The 19,911-nt window shown below is 54.7% G+C and overlaps 1 protein-coding gene across 5 annotated transcripts in view; it reads left to right on the top strand.

The window, feature by feature from the left end:
* Positions 1-19,911, top strand: part of LOC140398891 (cyclin-dependent kinase 16-like) — a 237,160-nt gene that overhangs the window by 171,779 nt on the left and 45,470 nt on the right. For 3 of the 5 annotated variants that reach the window (XM_072487845.1, XM_072487844.1, XM_072487846.1), the window contains exons 4-6: positions 1,075-1,230; positions 8,719-8,849; positions 10,529-10,654. In XM_072487845.1, coding sequence (XP_072343946.1) covers positions 1,075-1,230; positions 8,719-8,849; positions 10,529-10,654 — 413 coding nt within the window. The remainder of the gene's footprint in view (positions 1-1,074; positions 1,231-8,718; positions 8,850-10,528; positions 10,655-19,911) is intronic. The other 2 variants (XM_072487847.1, XM_072487848.1) reach the window with 1 other exon arrangement.

The raw sequence follows: 19,911 nt of genomic DNA, 5'->3' as shown, positions 1-19,911 counted from the left end.
ACTCCCTACTACCCCCACCCCCTCCTCTCACCCCCTTCACCCCCCCTCCCCCCTCCCCTCACTCCCCTCCCCTCACCTCTCACCCCCCCGTCCCCTCATCTCCCTCGCTCCCCCTTCCCTCGCTCCCCCTTCCCTCGCTCCCCCCTCCCCTTCCCTTGCTCCCCCTCCCCTCGCTCCCCCTTCCCTTGCTCCCCCTCCCCTCGCTCCCCCTTCCCTCGCTCCCCCCTCCCCTCACTCCCCCTTCACCCTCTCCCTCACTCCCCCCTCCCCCTCGCTCCCCCCTCCCCTCGCTCCCCCCTCCCCTGCTCCCCCTCCCTTGCCCCTCCCTCGCTCCCCCCTCCCATCGCCCCCTTTCTCTCACCTTCCCCTCCTCTCGCCACCTCCCCTCGCCCCCCCCTCCCCCTCGCCCCTCCCCTCCCCTCGCCCCCCCTCCCCTTGCCCCCCTCCCCTTGCCCCCCTCCCCTTGCCCCCCCTCCCCTTGCCCCCCCCTCCTCTCCTCTCGCCCCCACTCCTCTCCCTCCCTCGCCCCCCCTCCTCTCCTCTCGCCCCCCCTCTCCTCTCGCCCCCCTCTCGCTCCCCCCTCCCCACGCTCCCCCCTCTCTCCACGCTCCCCCCCTCTCTTCCCCTCTCTCCACGCTCCCCCCGTCTCTCCCCCCTCCCCTCACTGGTCCCCCCCCTTGGTCCCCTCCCTCCTTGGTCCCCTTTCCCTCATTCCATCTTCCCCTCACTCCCTCCCCCTCCGTCCCCGTCTGCCCCTCCCTCCCCGCCCCTTCCTCTCCTGTTTTCCCCTTCCCTCTCCCCACCCCTCCCCTTCCCCACCATCCCCCCGCTCCATCTCCCTTCCCCCCTTCACCCTCCCCCTCCATTCTGTTCCCTGAACTGTTTTATTTCTCACTGCTTTCCCCTGTCCTCTGTGCTTGATCTGTCTCTGTGCCCTTCCCTCTGTCACTGCCTTTTCCATCTCTCCCCCTGTTTCCCTACCTGTGTCTTTTTCTTTTGAGGTGTTCTCCTCCCTCCCTCCTCGCCCCCCCCCCCCCTCGCCTGCCTGCGGACCTCCCTCGCTGGTGTTTAAAGAGCCCATGGTGAAGAATCGGAAGCCCCCTTCGTCCCACAGCATGCACTCCTTCCTCCACCAGTACACAGGCACTTTCAGAAAGCCACCTCTGCAAAGGCCTCACAGTGTGGTGGGCAGGAGCCTCAGCTCGTACCTTCACAGGAATACTGCTCTAGGTGACTATCTGCTCTTTCACGCGTTTGCTTCAGAACCTTTGTCAAGTGGGCGCAGGTCTCCGAACCCTTTCAAACACTCCTCTCTCTCTCTCTGTGTCTCTGTCTCTCTCTCTCTCTGTCTCTCTCTCTGTCTCTCTCAGTCTGCCCCGTTTTGAAAAGGATCTGTTTGAAAGCGCACCGACGGCAGTTCAACTGCAATGTCTTGTCCGGCACGCACAGGTCGCCAGGCTCAGAGCTGGGGTCATTCCTCAGCAGCGACGGGCCGGTCACAAGAGCTTCATAAATGGAAGCAGGATTGGGACCCTGAGCTCGGGGGAATAACCTGATAACCTGACTGCTGTGGGGGTGGGGGGAGATGGTGGGGGGAGGGGGAGATGGTAGGTTTAGATGAGGAGAAATGGTCGGAGGTTCGAATGGAGCATTAAACACAGCACAGAGCCATTGGGCTGAATGGCCTGATTCCCTGCTGTGTATCCTTCATTCAGAGGATTGTGATTCTTTACCCCAGAGAGTTGTGGGTGCTTCGTCAATGAGGCCGTGACAGATGATATCCAGATGCAAAGGGAATCAGAGTTACAGTGGAGTTAAGGCAGAAGGTGTGAGTGTGCGTGTTAGTGTATTTGTGAGTGTGAGTGAGAGTGTGAGTGTATTTGCGAGAGAGTATGTGTGTGTGTGAGAGAGTGTGTGTGTGAGTGTGTGAGTGTGAGGTGTGTGTGAGTGTGAGAGAGTGTGTGTGCGCGTGAGTGTGTGTGAGAGAGTGTGTGCGTGAGTGTGTGTGTGAGTGTGTGTGTGTGAGAGAGTGTGCGAGAGAGTGTGCGAGAGAGTGTGTGCGAGAGTGTGTGCGAGAGAGTGTGTGTGTATGAGAGTGTGTGTGAGCGTGTGGTGTGTGTGTGAGAGTGTGTGTGAGAGTGTGTGTGAGAGTGTGTGTGAGAGAGTGTGTGTGAGAGAGTGTGTGAGAGAGTGTGTGTGAGAGAGTGTGTGTGAGAGAGTGTGTGTGAGAGAGTGTGTGTGAGAGAGTGTGTGTGAGAGAGTGTGTGAGAGAGTGTGTGAGAGAGTGTGTGTGAGAGTGTGTGTGAGAGAGTGTGTGTGAGAGAGTGTGTGTGAGAGAGCATGTGAGAGAGCGTGTGTGAGAGAGCGTGTGTGAGAGTGTGTGTGAGAGAGTGTGTGTGAGAGAGTGTGTGTGAGAGAGTGTGTGTGAGAGAGTGTGTGTGAGAGAGTGTGTGTGAGAGAGTGTGTGTGAGAGAGTGTGTGTGAGAGAGTGTGTGAGAGAGCGTGTGTGAGAGTGCGTGTGTGAGAGAGCGTGTGTGAGAGAGCGTGTGTGAGAGAGTGTGTGTGAGAGAGTGTGTGTGAGAGAGTGTGTGAGAGAGTGTGTGTGAGAGTGTGTGTGAGAGTGTGTGAGAGAGTGTGTGTGAGAGTGTGTGTGAGAGAGCGTGTGTGAGAGAGCGTGTGTGAGAGAGCGTGTGTGAGAGCGCGTGTGTGAGAGCGCGTGTGTGAGAGCGCGTGTGTGAGAGCGCGTGTGTGAGAGCGCGTGTGTGAGAGCGTGTGTGTGAGAGCGCGTGTGTGAGAGCATGTGTGTGTATGAGAGTGTGTGTGTATGAGAGTGTGTGTGAGTGTGTGTGTGTGAGTGAGTGTGTGTAAATCTGTCAGTCGAGGAATGAGCGGTGACTCAAGTCACTGCCATGTGGGAGGAGGAATAATAAGGGAACCGCGATTGAATGGCTATCGAGCATCGTCGGGCGACGGGATCTTGTCTGATCGTTGCCCATGTGCGGCTGAACACCTGGTCAGCCCGTGTGGGGAAAGTAAGGGGGGGGATGTCATGATATTCAGGTAAACATCATGGTGCAAACATACATACACACTGATGGACAGATCAACGGACCAATCAACACACGCACAACACCACAGCCAATCACAGGCAAGAGCATACACACTATAAAACGGGGAACACGACACTTCCCGCTCATTCCAGCAGGAGACAGCTCAGGGCACAGAGCTCACAGCAAGCCACTCAGACATCCACCATGTGCTGAGTGCCTCTCCAAGATAGTGTTAGGGATAGGTCCACAGATTCAAAGGTAATGAACGAACCTCAGTAACCAGTTTACAAATGTTAATATTGTTAGTAATAAAACTGAGTTGTACCATCCGCAACCGTGTTGGTTCGTCTGTGTAGCAGAGCACCCAACACGCCATAGTACCAGGATTGGAACCCGGTAACTGTGGGACCTACCTACGAATCCTCAGGAATCCGCCATCCTGCGCCATGGACACCGTCAGCCTGCCGCAGCCGTTACAAATCGCTGGAAACCTCGGCGTCAATTGGAAGTTGTTCAAACAGCGCTTCCAGCTCTTCCTGGAAGCCACCGAAAGGGAGAGCGCTTCGGTCACCAGAAAAATCGCCCTCCTCCTCTCCACGGCGGGGCAACACGCCATCCATGTCTACAACTCCCTGGTGTTCGCGGAAGGTGAGGACAAGACCAAGTACAAGATGGTCCTTCTCAAACTCGACCAACACTTCAGCGTCAAGGTAAATGAGAATTTCGAAAGGTATCTCTTCCAGCAGCGCCAGCAGGGCAAGGATGAGCCTTTTCAATCTTTCCTTACACACCTCCGTATCCTCGCGCAGTCCTGCGGTTACGACACCACCTCCGATTCCATGATTCGGGACCAGATAGTTTTTGGGATCACCTCGGGCACCCTACGCCAGCAGCTCCTAAAAATTAAAGGCCTCACCCTAGCCTCCGCAATCGAAGCCTGCGTCCTCCATAAAAACGCGACCAGCCGCTACTCCCAGTTTCAAGCGGCCGAATCGGCGAGGCAGGCATCCTACGAGGCCGAACGGGTCCAGGCGATCGAGTTCCTCCCGGCCCACGGCCCGGACAAGGCGGCCATTTCGCGCGCTTTCCGCGGCCTCACGCATTTATGCGCGCCAAAAAAGACGTTGACGCAGAGGGACGTGATGCGCAGGCGCGCTCGACGCAAGGCCGAACTGCGCATGCGCGGTGGCGCAACGAACGCCATGACGTCACGACGGGCGGCAACTGCGGAGCCGCACATTTAAAGCGGCAATGTCCGGCAAAAAACCGACAATGGCTCTGCTGTGGCAAGATGGGCCACTGCGCTGCCTGCTGTCGAGCAGCTCAACCTGCCAATGTTCCCCAATTCCGACAACCTCGCAGGGACGTGCGGACCATTCAGCCCCCGTACTACGAGTCGTGCCCAGACGATATCCAAACCAGTGACACAGGCGACCGGGATGCCTTCCGCGTTGCAGTCATCGACAGGAACCGGATGTCTCCAAGCAGGACCCACCAGCCGATGCCTGTGCACAGTGTCAATCCGGGTGATGAATGGTGTGCCACCCTAACGGTCAACCGATCACCAATCACATTCCGTCTGGACACTGGTGCCTCTGTCAACCTAATAGCATGGTCAACCTTCTACGCCTTGAAGGTCAGACCACCAATTCGGCCATCCCGTTGCAAGATGGTCGACTACAATGGAACCGTTATCCCGGCCATGGGATCCTGCCAGCTCCAGGTGACACACAACACATACACGGCCACACTGTCCTTGGAAATAGTCGGATCATCGAAGGACTCCCTGCTAGGCGCACAGGCATGCAAGGTTCTCCACCTCATGCAGCAGGTCCACGCTCTGTTTCCAGAAGGCACATCAGACTTCCCGGATGCAGAATTTAGGGCACAGCTTCAATCGCTCCTCGCCCACAGCCAGGTGGCATTCGAGGGCTTGGGCACACTGCCCTACACCTACAGAATACGACTCAAACCGGACGCCACCCCGGTCATTCACGCACCTCGCAGGGTCCCAGCGCCACTCAAAGACCGCCTCAAGCAGCAGCTGCAGGATCTACAGGACCAAGGGGTGCTATCCGGGGTCACGGAGCCCACGCCATGGGTCAGCTCCATGGTGTTTGTTAAGAATCCCTCTGGCGAACTCCAGATCTGCATTGACCCGAAAGACCTGAACAACAACATAATGAGGGAACACTACCCCATACCCAAACGGGAAGAGATCACGAGCGAAATGGCCCGGGCAAACATTTTTACAAAGCTTGATGCCTCGAAGGGTTTTTGGTAGATCCAATTGCACCAGTCCAGCAGGAAGCTGTGCACCTTCAACACTCCTTTCGGCAGGTTCTGCTACAACAGAATGCTGTTTGGCATTATCTCGGCATCCGTGGTCTTTCACAGGATCATGGAACAGATGATGGAGGGCATCGAAGGGGTGCGCGTCTACGTTGACGACATCATCATCTGGTCCACCACACCACAGGAGCACATCAATCGTCTCCAGCGCGTCTTTGCGCGGATACGGGAAAACGGCCTGTGCCTCAACCGAGCCAAGTGTTCGTTCGGCCAAAACCGAGCTGAATTTTCTGGGGGACCACATATCCCGGTCAGGGGTCCGTCCGGATGCAGACAAGGTGAGCGCCATTACAGCCATGCCGCAGCCGGCAGACAAGAAAGCAGTGCTACGCTTCCTAGGCATGGTCAACTTCCTGGGGAAGTTCATTCCCAACCTTGCCTCCCACACAACGGCTCTTCGCCACCTCGTCAAAAAGTCCACGGAGTTCCAGTGGCTGCCCGCACACCAGCAGGAATGGGAGAAGCTCAAGATTAAGCTCACCACAGCCGCGGTATTGGTGTTTTTAGACACATCTCGTGACACTAAAATTTCGACTGATGCCAGCCAGTCCGGCATTGCGGCGCTACTCCTACAGCGGGATGACACTGCGTCATGGGCCCCGGTCGCCTATGCCTCGTGGGCCATGACCCCCAAAGAACAGCGCTACGCGCAGATCGAAAAGGAGTGCCTGGGTTTGCTGACCGGAATAGACAAGTTCCATGACTACGTGTATGGTCTCCCCCAGTTCACCGTTGAGACTGACCATCGCCCCCTGGTCAGCATCATACATAAGGACCTGAACGAGATGACACCTCGCCTCCAGCGCATCCTACTCAAACTCAGGAGGTACAACTTCCAACTGGTCTACACCCCGGGAAAGGACCTTATCATTGCGGATGCCCTATTTAGAGCAGTGAGCACACCGCCCGACTCGGAGGGGTTCGTCTGTCAGGTCGAAGCGCAGGTGGCCTTCACATCGGCAAATCTGCCAGCCGATGACTCTAGTTTGGCCCGTAGTCGCCGGGAGACTGCGGCTGACCCCCTTCTACAACGTGTGATGCGCCACATGACGGGAGGGTGGCTCAAAGGACAGTGTCCGCAGTTCTACAATGTCCGGGACGACATGGCCGTCATTGATGGTGTCCTTCTGAAGCTGGACCGGATTGTGATTCCGCACAGCATGCACAAGCTGGTCCTCGACCAACTACACGAAGGCCATCTGGGGGTCGAGAACTGCAGACGGAGGGCCCGAGAGGCGGTATACTGGCCGGGCATCAGTGATGACATTGCCAATATGGTACTCAACTGCCCCACTTGCCAAAGGTTTCAGCCGGCGCAACCTCCTGAGACGCTTCTGCCCCATGAGTTGGTCACGTCCCCCTGGGCGAAGGTGGGTGTGGACCTTTTTCACGTGCTCGGCAGGAACTATGTAATCGTCATAGATTACTTTTCAAACTATCCAGAGGTCATACGCCTGCACGATTTGACATCGTCCGCTGTCATCAGGGCCTGCAAAAACACCTTTGCTCGCCACGGCATTCCGATTACTGTCATGTCGGACAATGGGCCCTATTTTGCCAGCCAGGAATGGGCTTCCTTTGCTGCTTCGTATGGCTTCACTCACGTGACGTCCAGCCCTCTGCATCCCCAGTCCAATGGAAAGGCGGAGAAGGGCGTTCACATCGTCAAGCGGCTCCTCTGCAAGGCTGCTGCTGCCGGATCGGACTTCTGCTTAGCCCTGCTAGCCTATCGCTCGGCCCCATTAGCCACGGGTCTCTCACCAGCCCAGCTGTTGATGGGTCGCGCCCTCAGGACCACTGTGCCGTCCATTCTGGTCCCCACAACCAACCATGCTTCAGTACTGCACAGGATGCGACAGCAGCGCGTTCGCCAGAAGGTGGCACATGACACACGGGCAACTGATCTTCCCGCCCTGGCGCCTGGGGACGACGACTGCATCCACCTACCAGAAGGTGGCTGGTCAGCACCTGCCGAAGTTCTCCGATGCGTGGCGCCCCGCTCGTTCCTGGTTCACATGCCTGATGGCTCCATTCGCAGGCGCAATCGCCGGGCTCTTCGCCTGCTTCCACGCTCGCTACGGGAACTTACACCGGTGCCACGCCCTCTTGTTGTTCCTGATGTCGACTTCGTGGAGCTTCCTGCCACCATGCCCCTTCCGTCGTCGCCCGTGGCCTGGCACATTCCTCAGCCGGTGAATCCTGACCCACTCTTGAGGCGGTCAACCCAAATTCGTCGCCCACCTACTAGGCTGGCCTTATGAGCCTGTTTGAACATTGAACTCACTGATGTATCATACCACTGTGTCAATATGTTTCTCTTTTTCCTTGTCGTTACAGGAGTTGGTTTTGACGTTTAACATTTCCACGTGTTTTGTTTATGGTACAACCCCGTTGCTATGTCGCATCTGACATCGCCCCTTGTATATAGTTTAGCCTCACGTACATGCAGTAGATATTGCACACACACACATTCAGCTGCACTCAGTACACATCTCTATTTATAACCACATAGGCACATGTTCTTGTAAAAAAGGGGGACTGTCATGATATTCAGGTAAACATCATGGTGCAAACATACATACATACTGATGTATACCAGGGGCAAAATTCTCTGTAATCGGCGCGATGACGGCCGACCGGCGCCAAAAACGGCGCAAATCAGTCCGGCATCCGGAATCCTCCGCTTCTTGGGGGGGCCGAGCCCTCACCTTGAGGGGCTAGGACTGATTTGGTGCCCCGCCAGCTGGCGCGAAAATGACATTGCCGGGCGGAGCATGCGCGGGAGCGTTAGCGGCCGCTCACGGCATCCCCGCGCATGCGCAGTGGAGGGTGTCTCTTCCGCCTCCGCCATGGTGGAGACCATGGCGAAGGCGGAAGGAAAAGAGTGTCCCCACGGTAGTGTTTGATGGCGATCCTCCGACCCGGCGGGGGGTCGGAGAATCTCGCCCCAGTTTACCATTGTAAATATTGTTAGTAATAAAACTGAGTTGTACCGTCCGCAACCGTGTTGGTTCGTCTGTGTAGCAGAGCACCCAACACGACAGGGGGGACGCCAATTTAAAAATTAAAACTACAAAATGGGGCACAAAGTGCGAACAGAAAATCTGCAAAAATCTCACAGCAGAGGTTCAGGTAAAGACACCTCTGCATTTGAATCTCAGTATTAGTGTGTACATTAGTTGCCTCATTGGCTGAGCTCCAAATAGCCAGGAAACGTGGCCTATTAGACCATATTGACCGCGACTCCCTCGCTCTCTGACCAAGCACGCAGCTGCACCTCCTCCTCTGAGCCTCTGTCAACTCCTCTCACTTCCAGAGATCGTCCATGAGGATCTGAAGATGGGTTCGGATGGGGAAAGTGACCAGGCGTCAGCAACCTCCTCTGATGAAGTACAATCCCCAGTCCGAGTGAGGATGCGGAACAATGTCAGGAAAATCTCCACAGAGGTATGAACGCTCCCTCTACACTGTCCCCATCAAACACTCCCAGGACAGGTACAGCACGGGGTTAGATACAGAGTAAAGCTCCCTGCACACTGTCCCCATTAAACTCTCCCAGGACAGGAACAGCATGGGGTTAGATACAGAGTAAAGCTCCCACTACACTGTCCCCATCAAATATCCCAGGACAGGTACGGCACCGGGTTAGAAACAGAGTAAAGCTCCCTCTACACTGTCCCCATCAAACATCCCAGGACAGGTACAGCACGGGGTTAGATACAGAGTAAAACTCCCTCTACACTGTCCCCATCAAACACTCCCAGGACAGGTACAGCACGGGGTTAGATACTGAGTAAAGCTCCCTCCACACTGTCCCCATCAAACACTCTCAGGACCGGTAAGCACGGGGTTAGATACAGAGTAAAGCTCCCTCTACACTGTCCCCATCAAACACTCCCAGGACAGGTACAGCACGGAGTTAGATACAGAGTAAAGCTTCCTCTACACTGTCCCCATCAAACACTCCCAGGACAGGTACAGCACGGGGTTAGATACAGAGTAAAGCTTCCTCTACACTGTCCCCATCAAACACTCCCAGGACAGGTACAGCACGGGGTTAGATACAGAGTAAAGCTTCCTCTACACTGTCCCCATCAAACACTCCCAGGACAGGTACAGCACGGGGTTAGATACTGAGTAAAGCTCCCTCTACACAGTCCCCATCAAAAACTCCCAGGACAGGTACAGCATGGTGTTAGATACAGAGTAAAGCTCCCTCTACACTGTCCCCATCAAACACTCCCAGGACAGGTACAGCACGGGGTTAGATACAGAGTAAAGCTCCCTCTACACTGTCTCCATCAAATACTCCCAGGACAGGTACAGCACGGGGTTAGATACAGAGTAAAGCTCCCTCTACACTGTCCCCATCAAACACTCCCAGGACAGGTACAGCACGGGGTTAGATACAGAGTAAAGCTCCCTCTACACTGTCTCCATCAAATACTCCCAGGACAGGTACAGCACGGGGTTAGATACAGAGTAAAGCTCCCTCTACACTGTCCCCATCAAACACTCCCAGGACAGGTACAGCACGGGGTTAGATACAGAGTAAAGCTCCCTCTAAACTGTCCCCATCAAACACTCCCAGGACAGGTACAGCACGGGGTTAGAACAGAGTAAAGCTCCCTCTACACTGTCCCCATCAAACACTCCCAGGACAGGTACAGCTCGGGGTTAGATACAGAGTAAAGCTCCCTCTACACTGTTCCCATCAAACACTCCCAGGACAGGTGCAGCACGGGGTTAGATACAGAGTAAAGCTCCCTCTACACTGTCCCCATCAAACACTCCCAGGACAGGTACAGCACGGGGTTAGATACAGAGTAAAGCTGCCTCTACACTGTCCCCATCAAACACTCCCAGGACAGGTACAGCGCGGTGTTAGATCCAGAAGAAAGCTCCCTCTACACTGTCCCCATCAAACACTCCCAGGACAGGTACAGCACGGTGTTAGATACAGAGTAAAGCTCCCTCTACACTGTCCCCATCAAACACTCCCAGGACACGTACAGCACGGTGTTAGATACAGAGTAAAGCTCCCTCGACACTGTCCTGCTATCCAATCCTGAGCACTAAATGTTTTGAAAGGATGTGTCATGCTAACTGGTTGCTCTCCTCTGCAGGATATCAATAAGAGGTTGTCTTTACCGGCAGACATCCGTCTCCCCGAGGGATACCTGGAGAAGTTTGCCATGAACAGTCCACCCTTCGACAAGCCTCTGAGCCGGCGGCTGCGCCGAGTCTCGCTGGTGAGTGCAAAACCCCCAAACTGAAGTCGTGGCGCCAAGAGAGCGGAAAGGTGGTCAGGAATAGTCAATGCTGCTGCCTCTGGTCCTGATATGCATGACCCTTCCTAACTTCTGGGAGTTATGGAGCACTATTCCTATTATGTCTGATCTCCCCGGAACATAAATAAGTCGGAAAGGGTGAGCGGCGGGGGTGTGGGTGGGGGGGGGGGGGGGGGGGGGGTGTGTGGAGATGAGTCAGTAAAAGTGGAAAATGCGGGACATCGGAACGAGGAGCAGGAGTCGGAAATTCAGCCCCTCGATCCCGCTCCGCCATTCAGTATGATCCTGGCTGACCTCTCAACCTCAACGGCACCGTCCTGCCGTTTCCACCGTCCTGCCCGTTCTCCATAACCCTCCAATCCCCATTACCGATTAAAAATCTGACTGTCTCTTCCCTACATTTACTCAGACGTCCCGGCACCCACCGCACTCGCACTCTGGGGCAGCGAATTCCACACATTCACCACCATCAGAGAGGAGAAACTTCTCCTCATCTCCGTTCAAATCTGCTGCCCCTTATCCTCAAACTGTGACCTCTCGTTCGAGATTCCCCACAAGAGGAAACATCCTCTCCACGCCTACTTCATCAATCCACTTTATCATCTTTTATGCCTGAATCAGATCTCTTCTCATTGTATAAACTCAAGAGCATACAGGCCATCAGACAAACCCCTCATCCCTGTAATCAATCCAGTGAACCTCCTCTGACCTGCCTCTAATGCAACTTCATCCCTCCTCAAGTAAGGTGTGATGGGCCAGGGTTTAGAGAACCCCAAAGTGTATCATGGAGTTCACCTGACCCACAACTTTTACTAGATTGTGGTATGGGGAGCACATGGCCCACTCTGCAGGTGTGGTAGAGCAGAAATGGAAACATTTTTTAAAGCAAAACAATGTTTATTCTATAAACTCAAGTTAACCTTTTTGAAACATACAGTGAACATCTTAACAACCATCAATTCAATACAACCCCCAAAGAATACAACACTAAGTAATCCTTAATAACTTCCCAAACAACAGCCAGAAGACAAAAGAAACACCTTTTAACAGAAGCACATTCGGTTTACATTCACGACTGAGAACATTTATAATTCTGAATTCACCAAATGATCAAGAGATAGCCTTTTCATGGCAGAGAGATCAACAGTACACCCGCTCTGTCTGGCTTCAGCTCCAGCACTGAAAACGAAACTAAAACGCACCCTGCAGCAAACAGCCTAAAAGGAAAGTAAAAAGCTGACAGACAGCCCAGCTCCACCCACTCTCTGACACCACTGCAGTAATATGAGCAGCCAAACATTTCTTAAAGCGACATTCTCATGACAAAGGGGACCAGGGCGGCACGGTGGCGCAGTAGGTTAGCACTGCTGCCTCACGGCGCCGAGGTCCCAGGTTCGATCCCGGCTCTGGGTCACTGCCCATTGTAGCACCGTCAATATGACGCGAGGCAGGTTGAGGTAATGTCAATTGAAGGCTTTATTAAGCAGAACTTTATCCCCAGCAGCGTGGTTACAGAATGCAGCTGCTGAGGGAAATGGAGGGAAAAACTGGGTTCTTATACCGGCATTTCTGGGTGGAGTCCAGTAGGTGGCAGATCCTATCAGGACCCGGCATCCCTCCACCAATAGCCTGTCGACACGTGGTGTACTGTATTACCCATAATACATACCACCACACCCGTGTGGAGTTTGCACATTCTCCCCGTCTTTGCGTGGGTTTTGCCCCCACAAAGATGTGCAGGCTAGGTGGATTGGCCACACTAGATTGCCCCTGAAATGGAAAAAATGAATTGCGTATTCTAAAATTATTTTTTTTAAGTAAGGGGACCAAACTGTACCCAGTACTCCCTACCTTTAAACACTATCCCTTTAGCTATAAAGGCCAAAGTTCCCTCTGCCTTCCTTATTATCTGCTGCACCTGCATGCTAGTTTTATGCGATTCATGCACCAGGACCCCCAGATCCCTCTGCACTGAAGCACTCTGAATTTTCTCTCCATTCAGATAATAAGTTGCTTTTCCATGTTTCTGACCAAAATGCATGACCTCTCACTTAACCACGTTAAACTCCATCTGCCACATTTGCCCCACTCTCCTAACCTATCCGTATCCATTTGTAAATGTCTTATTTCCTCATTGCAACTCACTATCCCCTTTTAGTGTCATCTGCAAATTTGGCTACAGTCCTTCTTTCCCCGGGTTCAAGTCATTAATATATATTGTAAACAGTTGGGGCCCGAGGACCAAACCCCACTAGTTGCATCTTGCTAACCAGAAAAAGACCCCTTTATCGCGACCCGCTGTCTGCTGTCGGTTAGCCAGTCTTCTATGCAAGCTGACCAATTACCCCTAATCCCACTGTTATAGCTACCATGAGGACCATGGGGGAACGCTCATTGACCTCCTTGTGGGGTTCTTGGAATACGAGCTAGGGGGCGGAGGCCAACCGTCTGGGGCTCGTTAAGGCAGGGATAAAAGCAGACCCAACTCGGGGCCTGATCAGATCTGTCCTTCCGAGTAGGTCTACACTGGAACTGAGCTGCTGTGCTAAGCCTGTAATTGTAAATATGTGAATAAATTCACCTTTGTTCGTGACTGTTTCCTCATGAGTCCACCAAGAAAGCACAACAGCGCCTATACTTCCTCAGGAAACTAAGGAAATTCGGCATGTCCACATTAACTCTTACCAACTTTTACAGATCACCATAGAAAGCATCCTATCGGGCTGCATCACAGCCTGGTATGGCAACTGCTCGGCCCAGGATCGCAAGAAACTTCAGAGAGTTGTGAACACCGCCCAGTCCATCACACAAACCTGCCTCCCATCCATTGACTCCATCTACACCTCCCGCTGCCTGGGGAAAGCGGGCAGCATAATCAAAGATCCCTCCCACCCGGCCTACTCACTCTTCCAACTTCTTCCATCGGGCAGGAGATACAGAAGTCTGAGAACTCGCACAAACAGACTCAAAAACAACTTCTGCCCCGCTGTTACCAGACTCCTAAATGACCCTCTTATGGACTGACCTCATTAACACCCCTGTATGCTTCACCCGATGCCAGTGCTTATGTAGTGACATTATGTACCTTGTGTTGCCCTATTATGTATTTTCTTTTATTTCCTTTTCTTTTCATGTACTTAATGATCTGTTGAGCTGCTCGCAGAAAAATACTTTTCACTGTACCTCGGTACACGTGACAATAAACAAAATCCAATCCAATGAGTTATTATATTGGCGACGAGGATTTACTAGACTCGCACATCGATTAGCCGAGCCGCCAGGAGTTCATGTTGAGTGCGGTACTTGGTATGGTTTAAAATGGTATAGCTGTTCTGTAAATTGGATGCCTTTGACGGGGGGGGTGCTGGAGGATTGGAATCAGAATGCAGGGCACATGCAATACCTCGTCCAAGCAAATGGTATAGTGGGGGAAGACCGACAAAAAGGTGTCCTTCTGAGAGCCTGCGTGGCCCAGACGTTTGGAATCATCAAAGGTTTGACCTACCCGGGGAAGCATCGCAATGGTTCCAGGAGATTCGATGAACTCCGATGGTTTCAGGCCACTCCAGCCACAAACCATCTGTGATTATGCGAAGGTACTGGTTGAACACGGCGATACGTGCCCCTGGCGAATCAGTTATGGACTTTTTAACTTGTTTACGGTGCTTGGTTGAGCACTGTGAGTTTGGGTCGTCCCTCTGAGAAATGTTACGGGACAGACTCGTGTGCGGTATCAATAATTCGGGCACTATCCAGAACTTGTTGGTGGAAACTTTGCTAGATCAAAAGCATGGTATTGAACCTTCCCTCACTCACAAACATGCGGTGAAGGCTGTACAAGAACTACAAGGGCGTTGATTCTGGCATGCATAGCTTGGGTCTTCTTTCCATTCAGACTCCATATCGGTCACCGGACATTGCAGGACCGGCCAGAATTCCTCCAGCGGAGCGGCCCCCGAGGCAGGTTCGTGGCAGAGATACCTCGCCCTAGGAGGACGGTGAGAGCCAGTTGCCGTGCCGCCATTGTGGTTGAAGAACTCGTGAGGATCAGGGCCGCCCAGTGCGGCACAAGACTGCGACAACAGCAGCAGTCGCCCGGGACTAGGGCTTTGCACATGGACGTCCAGTACGAGGATGGCAGTAACTGCTTCATGCAGTTTAATTGTGTTTTGACTCCAAGGGTCGCACCAATTCAAATTACTTTGCAGATTAATGGACACCAAGTACTAATGGAGATGGATACGGGGCTCCCATCTCCATTGTGGCCCTCCGCACCTTTCAACAGTTGCGTCTGGGAATGATGCCGCTGACCTTGCGGGATACCAAGGCTCGGCTGGCTACCTGTGCGGGGAAACCGTTGAAGATTGTGGGGACCACCGCGACGCCTGTTGCGTATGGACAGCTGGCAATCCGTCTGCCCCTCAAGGTTGTACCTGGTCCGGGTCCAAATTTACTGGGAAGAGACTGATCGAGGTTCCCTCGGGCTCCGGAATCTTTACGACGTGTTGAATAAATATTTAGGAAGGTCTGGGCAGGATTAAGGGTGCCAAAGCCCACATCTATGACTATCCTACTGCTCAACCGCAGTACTTCCCGGCGAGGCTGGTTCCGTATGCGCTACTTCCCCGGTCCCACACAAGCTACTTCCTAAGGTGGATGCAGAACTGCAAAGGTTGCAAGATCTAGGAGCCATCCAACCCACTCAGTTTGTGGAATGGGCTGCACCAGTGGTGCCAGTGATGAAAACCATCCGGCTGTGTGGGGACTTCAACTTCCTGTAAACAGGGCTTCGCGATCGGACAACTATCCGAAGATTTATGTGCTCGGCTGGCCGGGTGCTGTTCGTTTACAAAGCTCGATATGAGTCACACGTACCTACTGATGGAGCTTGACCCGGAATCTCAATAATTTGCCACAATAAATACAGATCGGGAATTGTTTGAATACATCTGCCTTCCATTTGCAGTTTCGTCGGCCTCTTGCAGGGCTTGACAAAAGTGGCGGCCTACCTAGATGTCGTTCTTATCACCGTCTCCACGGACCAGGATAACATGGCGAATCTCCAGGAGCTGCGCCGCCGTTTTGCCCATGTGGGCGCCCGACTAAAACAAAGTTTTCCGTGCCAGGGCAGGGGCCTACCTCCGATACTGCGTGGACAGTGATGGGATGCACCCAGTCGAGGATAAGGTCCGAGCGAGAAAGGGGGCCCCACCCTGCAGAAAGACACTAAACCCTGATCCTTTTTGGGCCTTGTTAATTATTATGGCAGGTTTATCGCAAACCTGGCTTCCCAATTGGCCCCGTTGCAGCAAGATCGAAGATGGTGCTGGGACGCGTCCTGGGACGAGGGCTTGACGGCCATCAGGAGGCGCCTATCTTCCAAACAACGGGCTGCACGGTGGCACAGTGGTCAGCGCAGCTGCCTCACGGCTCCAGGGACTCGGGGTCAATCCCGGCCTGGATCACTGTCTGCGGAGTCTGCACGTTCTCCCCGTGTTTGCGTGGGTTTCCTCCGGGGGCTCCGGTTTCCTTCCACAGTCCAAAGATGTGCAGGTTATGGGGATTGGCCGCGCTAAATTGCCCCTTAGTGTCGAAAGATGATGTGTAGTTAGGTTCAGGGGTTATTGGGATAGAGCGTGGGAGTGAGCTTGGGCGGAGAGCTCTTTCAGAGGGTCGGTGCAGACTCGATGGGCCGAGTGGTCGTCTTATGTCCTGTAGGGATTCTCTGATTCCTAACATACCAATGAGACCCCTAATTATAACGTGCAATGCTTCCCCTTATGGCATCGGGGCGGTGCTGTCCATACGTGGAGTCCCGGCACGGAGCACCCCATTACATTCGCCTGGGGAATCTTGGCAGACACCGAGCACCGGTTGAGAAGGGTGGTCTGATGGCTATCTTTGAATTTAGGAAATTCCATTAATATATGAATGGGCGGCATTTCACCATCATAACGGACCACAAGGTTTCTCGGCCTATTCCGGGAGGACCTGAACATCTTGCCTCCTGCGGCAGCCAGGACCCAGCGCTGGGCCCTCCTGCTTGCCCCTTCCGAGTACACTTTTCAACACCTTTCAGGTACCAGGGTCGCCCATGCTGACGTCCTCAGCCAGTCGCCGTTGCCCGCCAACGCCCCGTCCCTACCTGTCCTCACCTGCGGTGGATGAGGGGATTGCGGCTGCTCGAGCGCGTGCGTGGACGCAGAGGGACCTGGCGGCGGCGAAGCATTACCTTACATTACACGGGGGTGGTAGAAAGGAGGCCTTTCCACTGTCTCTGCCACCCTTCGCTGAGCTGGAAGGACGGTGTGGTACTGTGGGGTGCTCAGGTGGTTATTCCCGTCAGGAACGGGATGGCCATTCATAAGACCAAATATATAGGAGCAGAATTAGGCCATTTGGCCCATCGAGTCTGCTCCGCCATTCGATCATGGCTGCTATGTTCCTCATTCCCATTCTCCTGCCTTCTCCCCATAACCCCTGGTCCCCTTGTTAATGAAGAACACCAGGCCTGTGCTTGAGGTCCTCCTTCAGACCAGGAGCTGGAAGGTGGTCCGGGGGCTTCCAAAATGCAAATGCCGGCACAAAGCTGTATCGAGCGAATGGTACAGAACTGCCCAGGGTGCCGGGAATTTCAGAATCTTCCCTCGTCAGCGCCGCTCCACCCGTGGGAATGCCTGGAGTGTCCATGGATCCGTCTCCATGTGGATTTTGCTGCACCATTCATGTTAATAATGGTGGACGCCCACTCCAAGTGGCTGGGGGTTTTCAGGGGGTCTTCCACGCCGCCCAGGGCTACTGCTGTGAAGCTCAGGGGATCTTTTCATACCCGCGGAGTTCCGGGGGGTCCTGGTTACAGACAATGGAACTCCTTTCACCAGCGAGGAGCTTGCCGTTTTTATGTGGCGGAATGGTATTCGGCACATCCGCACCGCGCCAGGTCACCCTTCCTCTAATGGACTGGCAGACAGGGCAGTCCAAACATTTAAATGAGGCTTGAAAAATCAGTCGACCGGTTCTATGGACACGCGGTTGGCGCGCTTCTTATTCAATTACCGTATGTGTCCACCGTATGTTCTCCAGCAGAACTCTCAATGGGATGACAACTCCGGACTCGTTTTAGTCTTACTCTTCCAAACCTTGGGGCAACGGTCAAGCCTCATCAGGCCACAGACGAATCACCGCAGTGGGGGCCAAGGAGTGAGCGGTCGCACGTTTGGTGGCTCCCGCTCAAGGCGGATTTTTGCTGCCTTTTCTCCGCCCGAAGGGGAAAGTATTTGACAGCAAGAGGTGCCTGGGGAAGGTTTTACTCCTCTGGTGAGGCTGGGGGATGAATCCACGGACCAGGGGCGGGGCGAGAAGGAAAAAGCTGGTGGAGCAGGAGAGTCTTCGTGGTGCCCCACACGATAAGATGGCGGGGGGCAAGGAAGCCACTCTGCCTGCCCAGTGGTCAATGGAGCAGTTAATAGAGTTCCTCAATCGGCAGAGGATAGGGGTCCTGGAAGACCTGGCCGAGGTGGTGGAGATGATTAAGTCGGGGATCGAGCAAGTGGCGCAGAGGCTGGAGTCCCAGTTCCAGGCGATCAAGAAAGTGGAGGAGGCGGCGGGGGAACACGAGGAGCAGTGACCTCGTTGGTGGCAGAGGTCGGGGTGATGCGGGAGAGCCAGAAGAGGCTGAGGGAGAAGGTGGAGGATTTGGAGAATGGCTCCAGAAGGCAAAACCTCAGGATTGTCGGGGTGCCTGAAGGCATTGAAGGTGCGGAGGCTGGCATATGTGGCAAAGATGCTGGAGAAATTGATGGAGATGGGGGCCTTTGACCGGCCCCTGGAGGTTGACTGCGCGCACAGGGTGCTGAGGAGGAGGGTGCAGGTGGGTGAGCTGCCGAGGGTGATGGTGGTGAGGTTGCACCGTTCCCTGGACAAGGAGAAGATTCTTTGATGGGCGAGGCAGAGCAGGAAATGTACCTGGGAAGGGAACGAGCTGTGGGGGCGTACCAGGACCTGGGAGCAGAGCTGGCGAAGAGGAGGGACGGGTTTAATCGGGTCAAGGCTGCCCTCTTTAAAAAGGGGGTGACGTTTGGAGTGTTGTCCCCGGCCCGCCTGTGGGGGACTTTCCAGAAGTGAGAGTATTATTTTGGCACGCCAGGGAGGCGATGGAGTGAGGGAGAATGGACTGGGAGGAGAGTGAGGACATTGAACTGTGCAGGAGTTTGTGTGACCTTTAAAGTTTTTGAAGGTGGGTTGTTTGGAGGGCAGGTTTTTTTCATGGGGGAACAATGGTGAGGGAGCCTTTTGTTACTCTTCAGGAGAGTATGGTTGGGGGGAGGTGGGAGGGGAGATAGGAAGATTGGAGGCCTTGGGCGGGGACCACCATGCTATCTGGGCTGGGCTGGTTAACGGGAGTGAAGTGGGGGCGGCCAGGAGGCAGGCACAGGGGTGGGGCTGGTTCTTTGCTTGTGGGTGGGGGAGGGGGGTGTTGCTGCCAAGGGTGTGGGTGGGAGTGATGGAGAAGGGGGTTGCTGCCAAGGGGAGGGGGCTTGCTGCCAAGGCTGTGGGTGGGGGGGAGGGTTGCTGCCTAGAGTGTGGGTGGGGGTGATGGGGAAGGGGGTTGCTGCCAAGGGTGTGGGTGGGGGGGGACGGTTGCTGCCAAGGCTGTGTGTGGGAGGGGGCCGTTGGAAAGGGATTGATGACGGTGGATATCCGAGGGTGGGCCTGGAGGGTCGCGTGACACGGGTCGAGGGCTGGCTCAAAAAGGGAGATGGCTGATCGGCAGGGGCGGGAGGGGGGAGAGTTGGGGGGGTGGGGGGAGGCCCAAGACCAGGCTAGTCACGTGGAACGTGAGGGGGCTGAATGGGCCGGTCAAACAGTCGCGTGTGTTCGCGCACTTGAGGAGTTTGAAGGCGGACGTGGCCTTTTTGCAGGAGACACACCTGAAGATAGGGGACCAGACGAGTTTGAGGAAAGGGTGGGTGGGGCAGGTGTTTAATGTGGGGCTGGATAAGAAGATGAGGGGGGTGGCGGTGCTGGTGAATAAGAGGGCGGGGTTCGAGGCGGAGAGCATCCAGCCATGCGCCGCGCTGGGTGGATTTGCGCTTGGCCCCGGGGGAGTGGAGGGGGATGGGTTGGGGGGGGGTGGGGAGAGGGGGAGGTGTGCGAGCGGGCGAGGGTCAGCCCTACGGGGCTGCATAGGGCTGAATGACACGGGGGAGGTCACAGCT

This window comes from Scyliorhinus torazame, chromosome 22 (assembly GCF_047496885.1).
Source record: "Scyliorhinus torazame isolate Kashiwa2021f chromosome 22, sScyTor2.1, whole genome shotgun sequence".
NCBI classification, from domain to species: Eukaryota; Metazoa; Chordata; class Chondrichthyes; order Carcharhiniformes; family Scyliorhinidae; genus Scyliorhinus; species Scyliorhinus torazame.
Note: the sequence above shows the minus strand (reverse complement) of the source record. Positions and strands in the feature narration are given on the sequence as shown.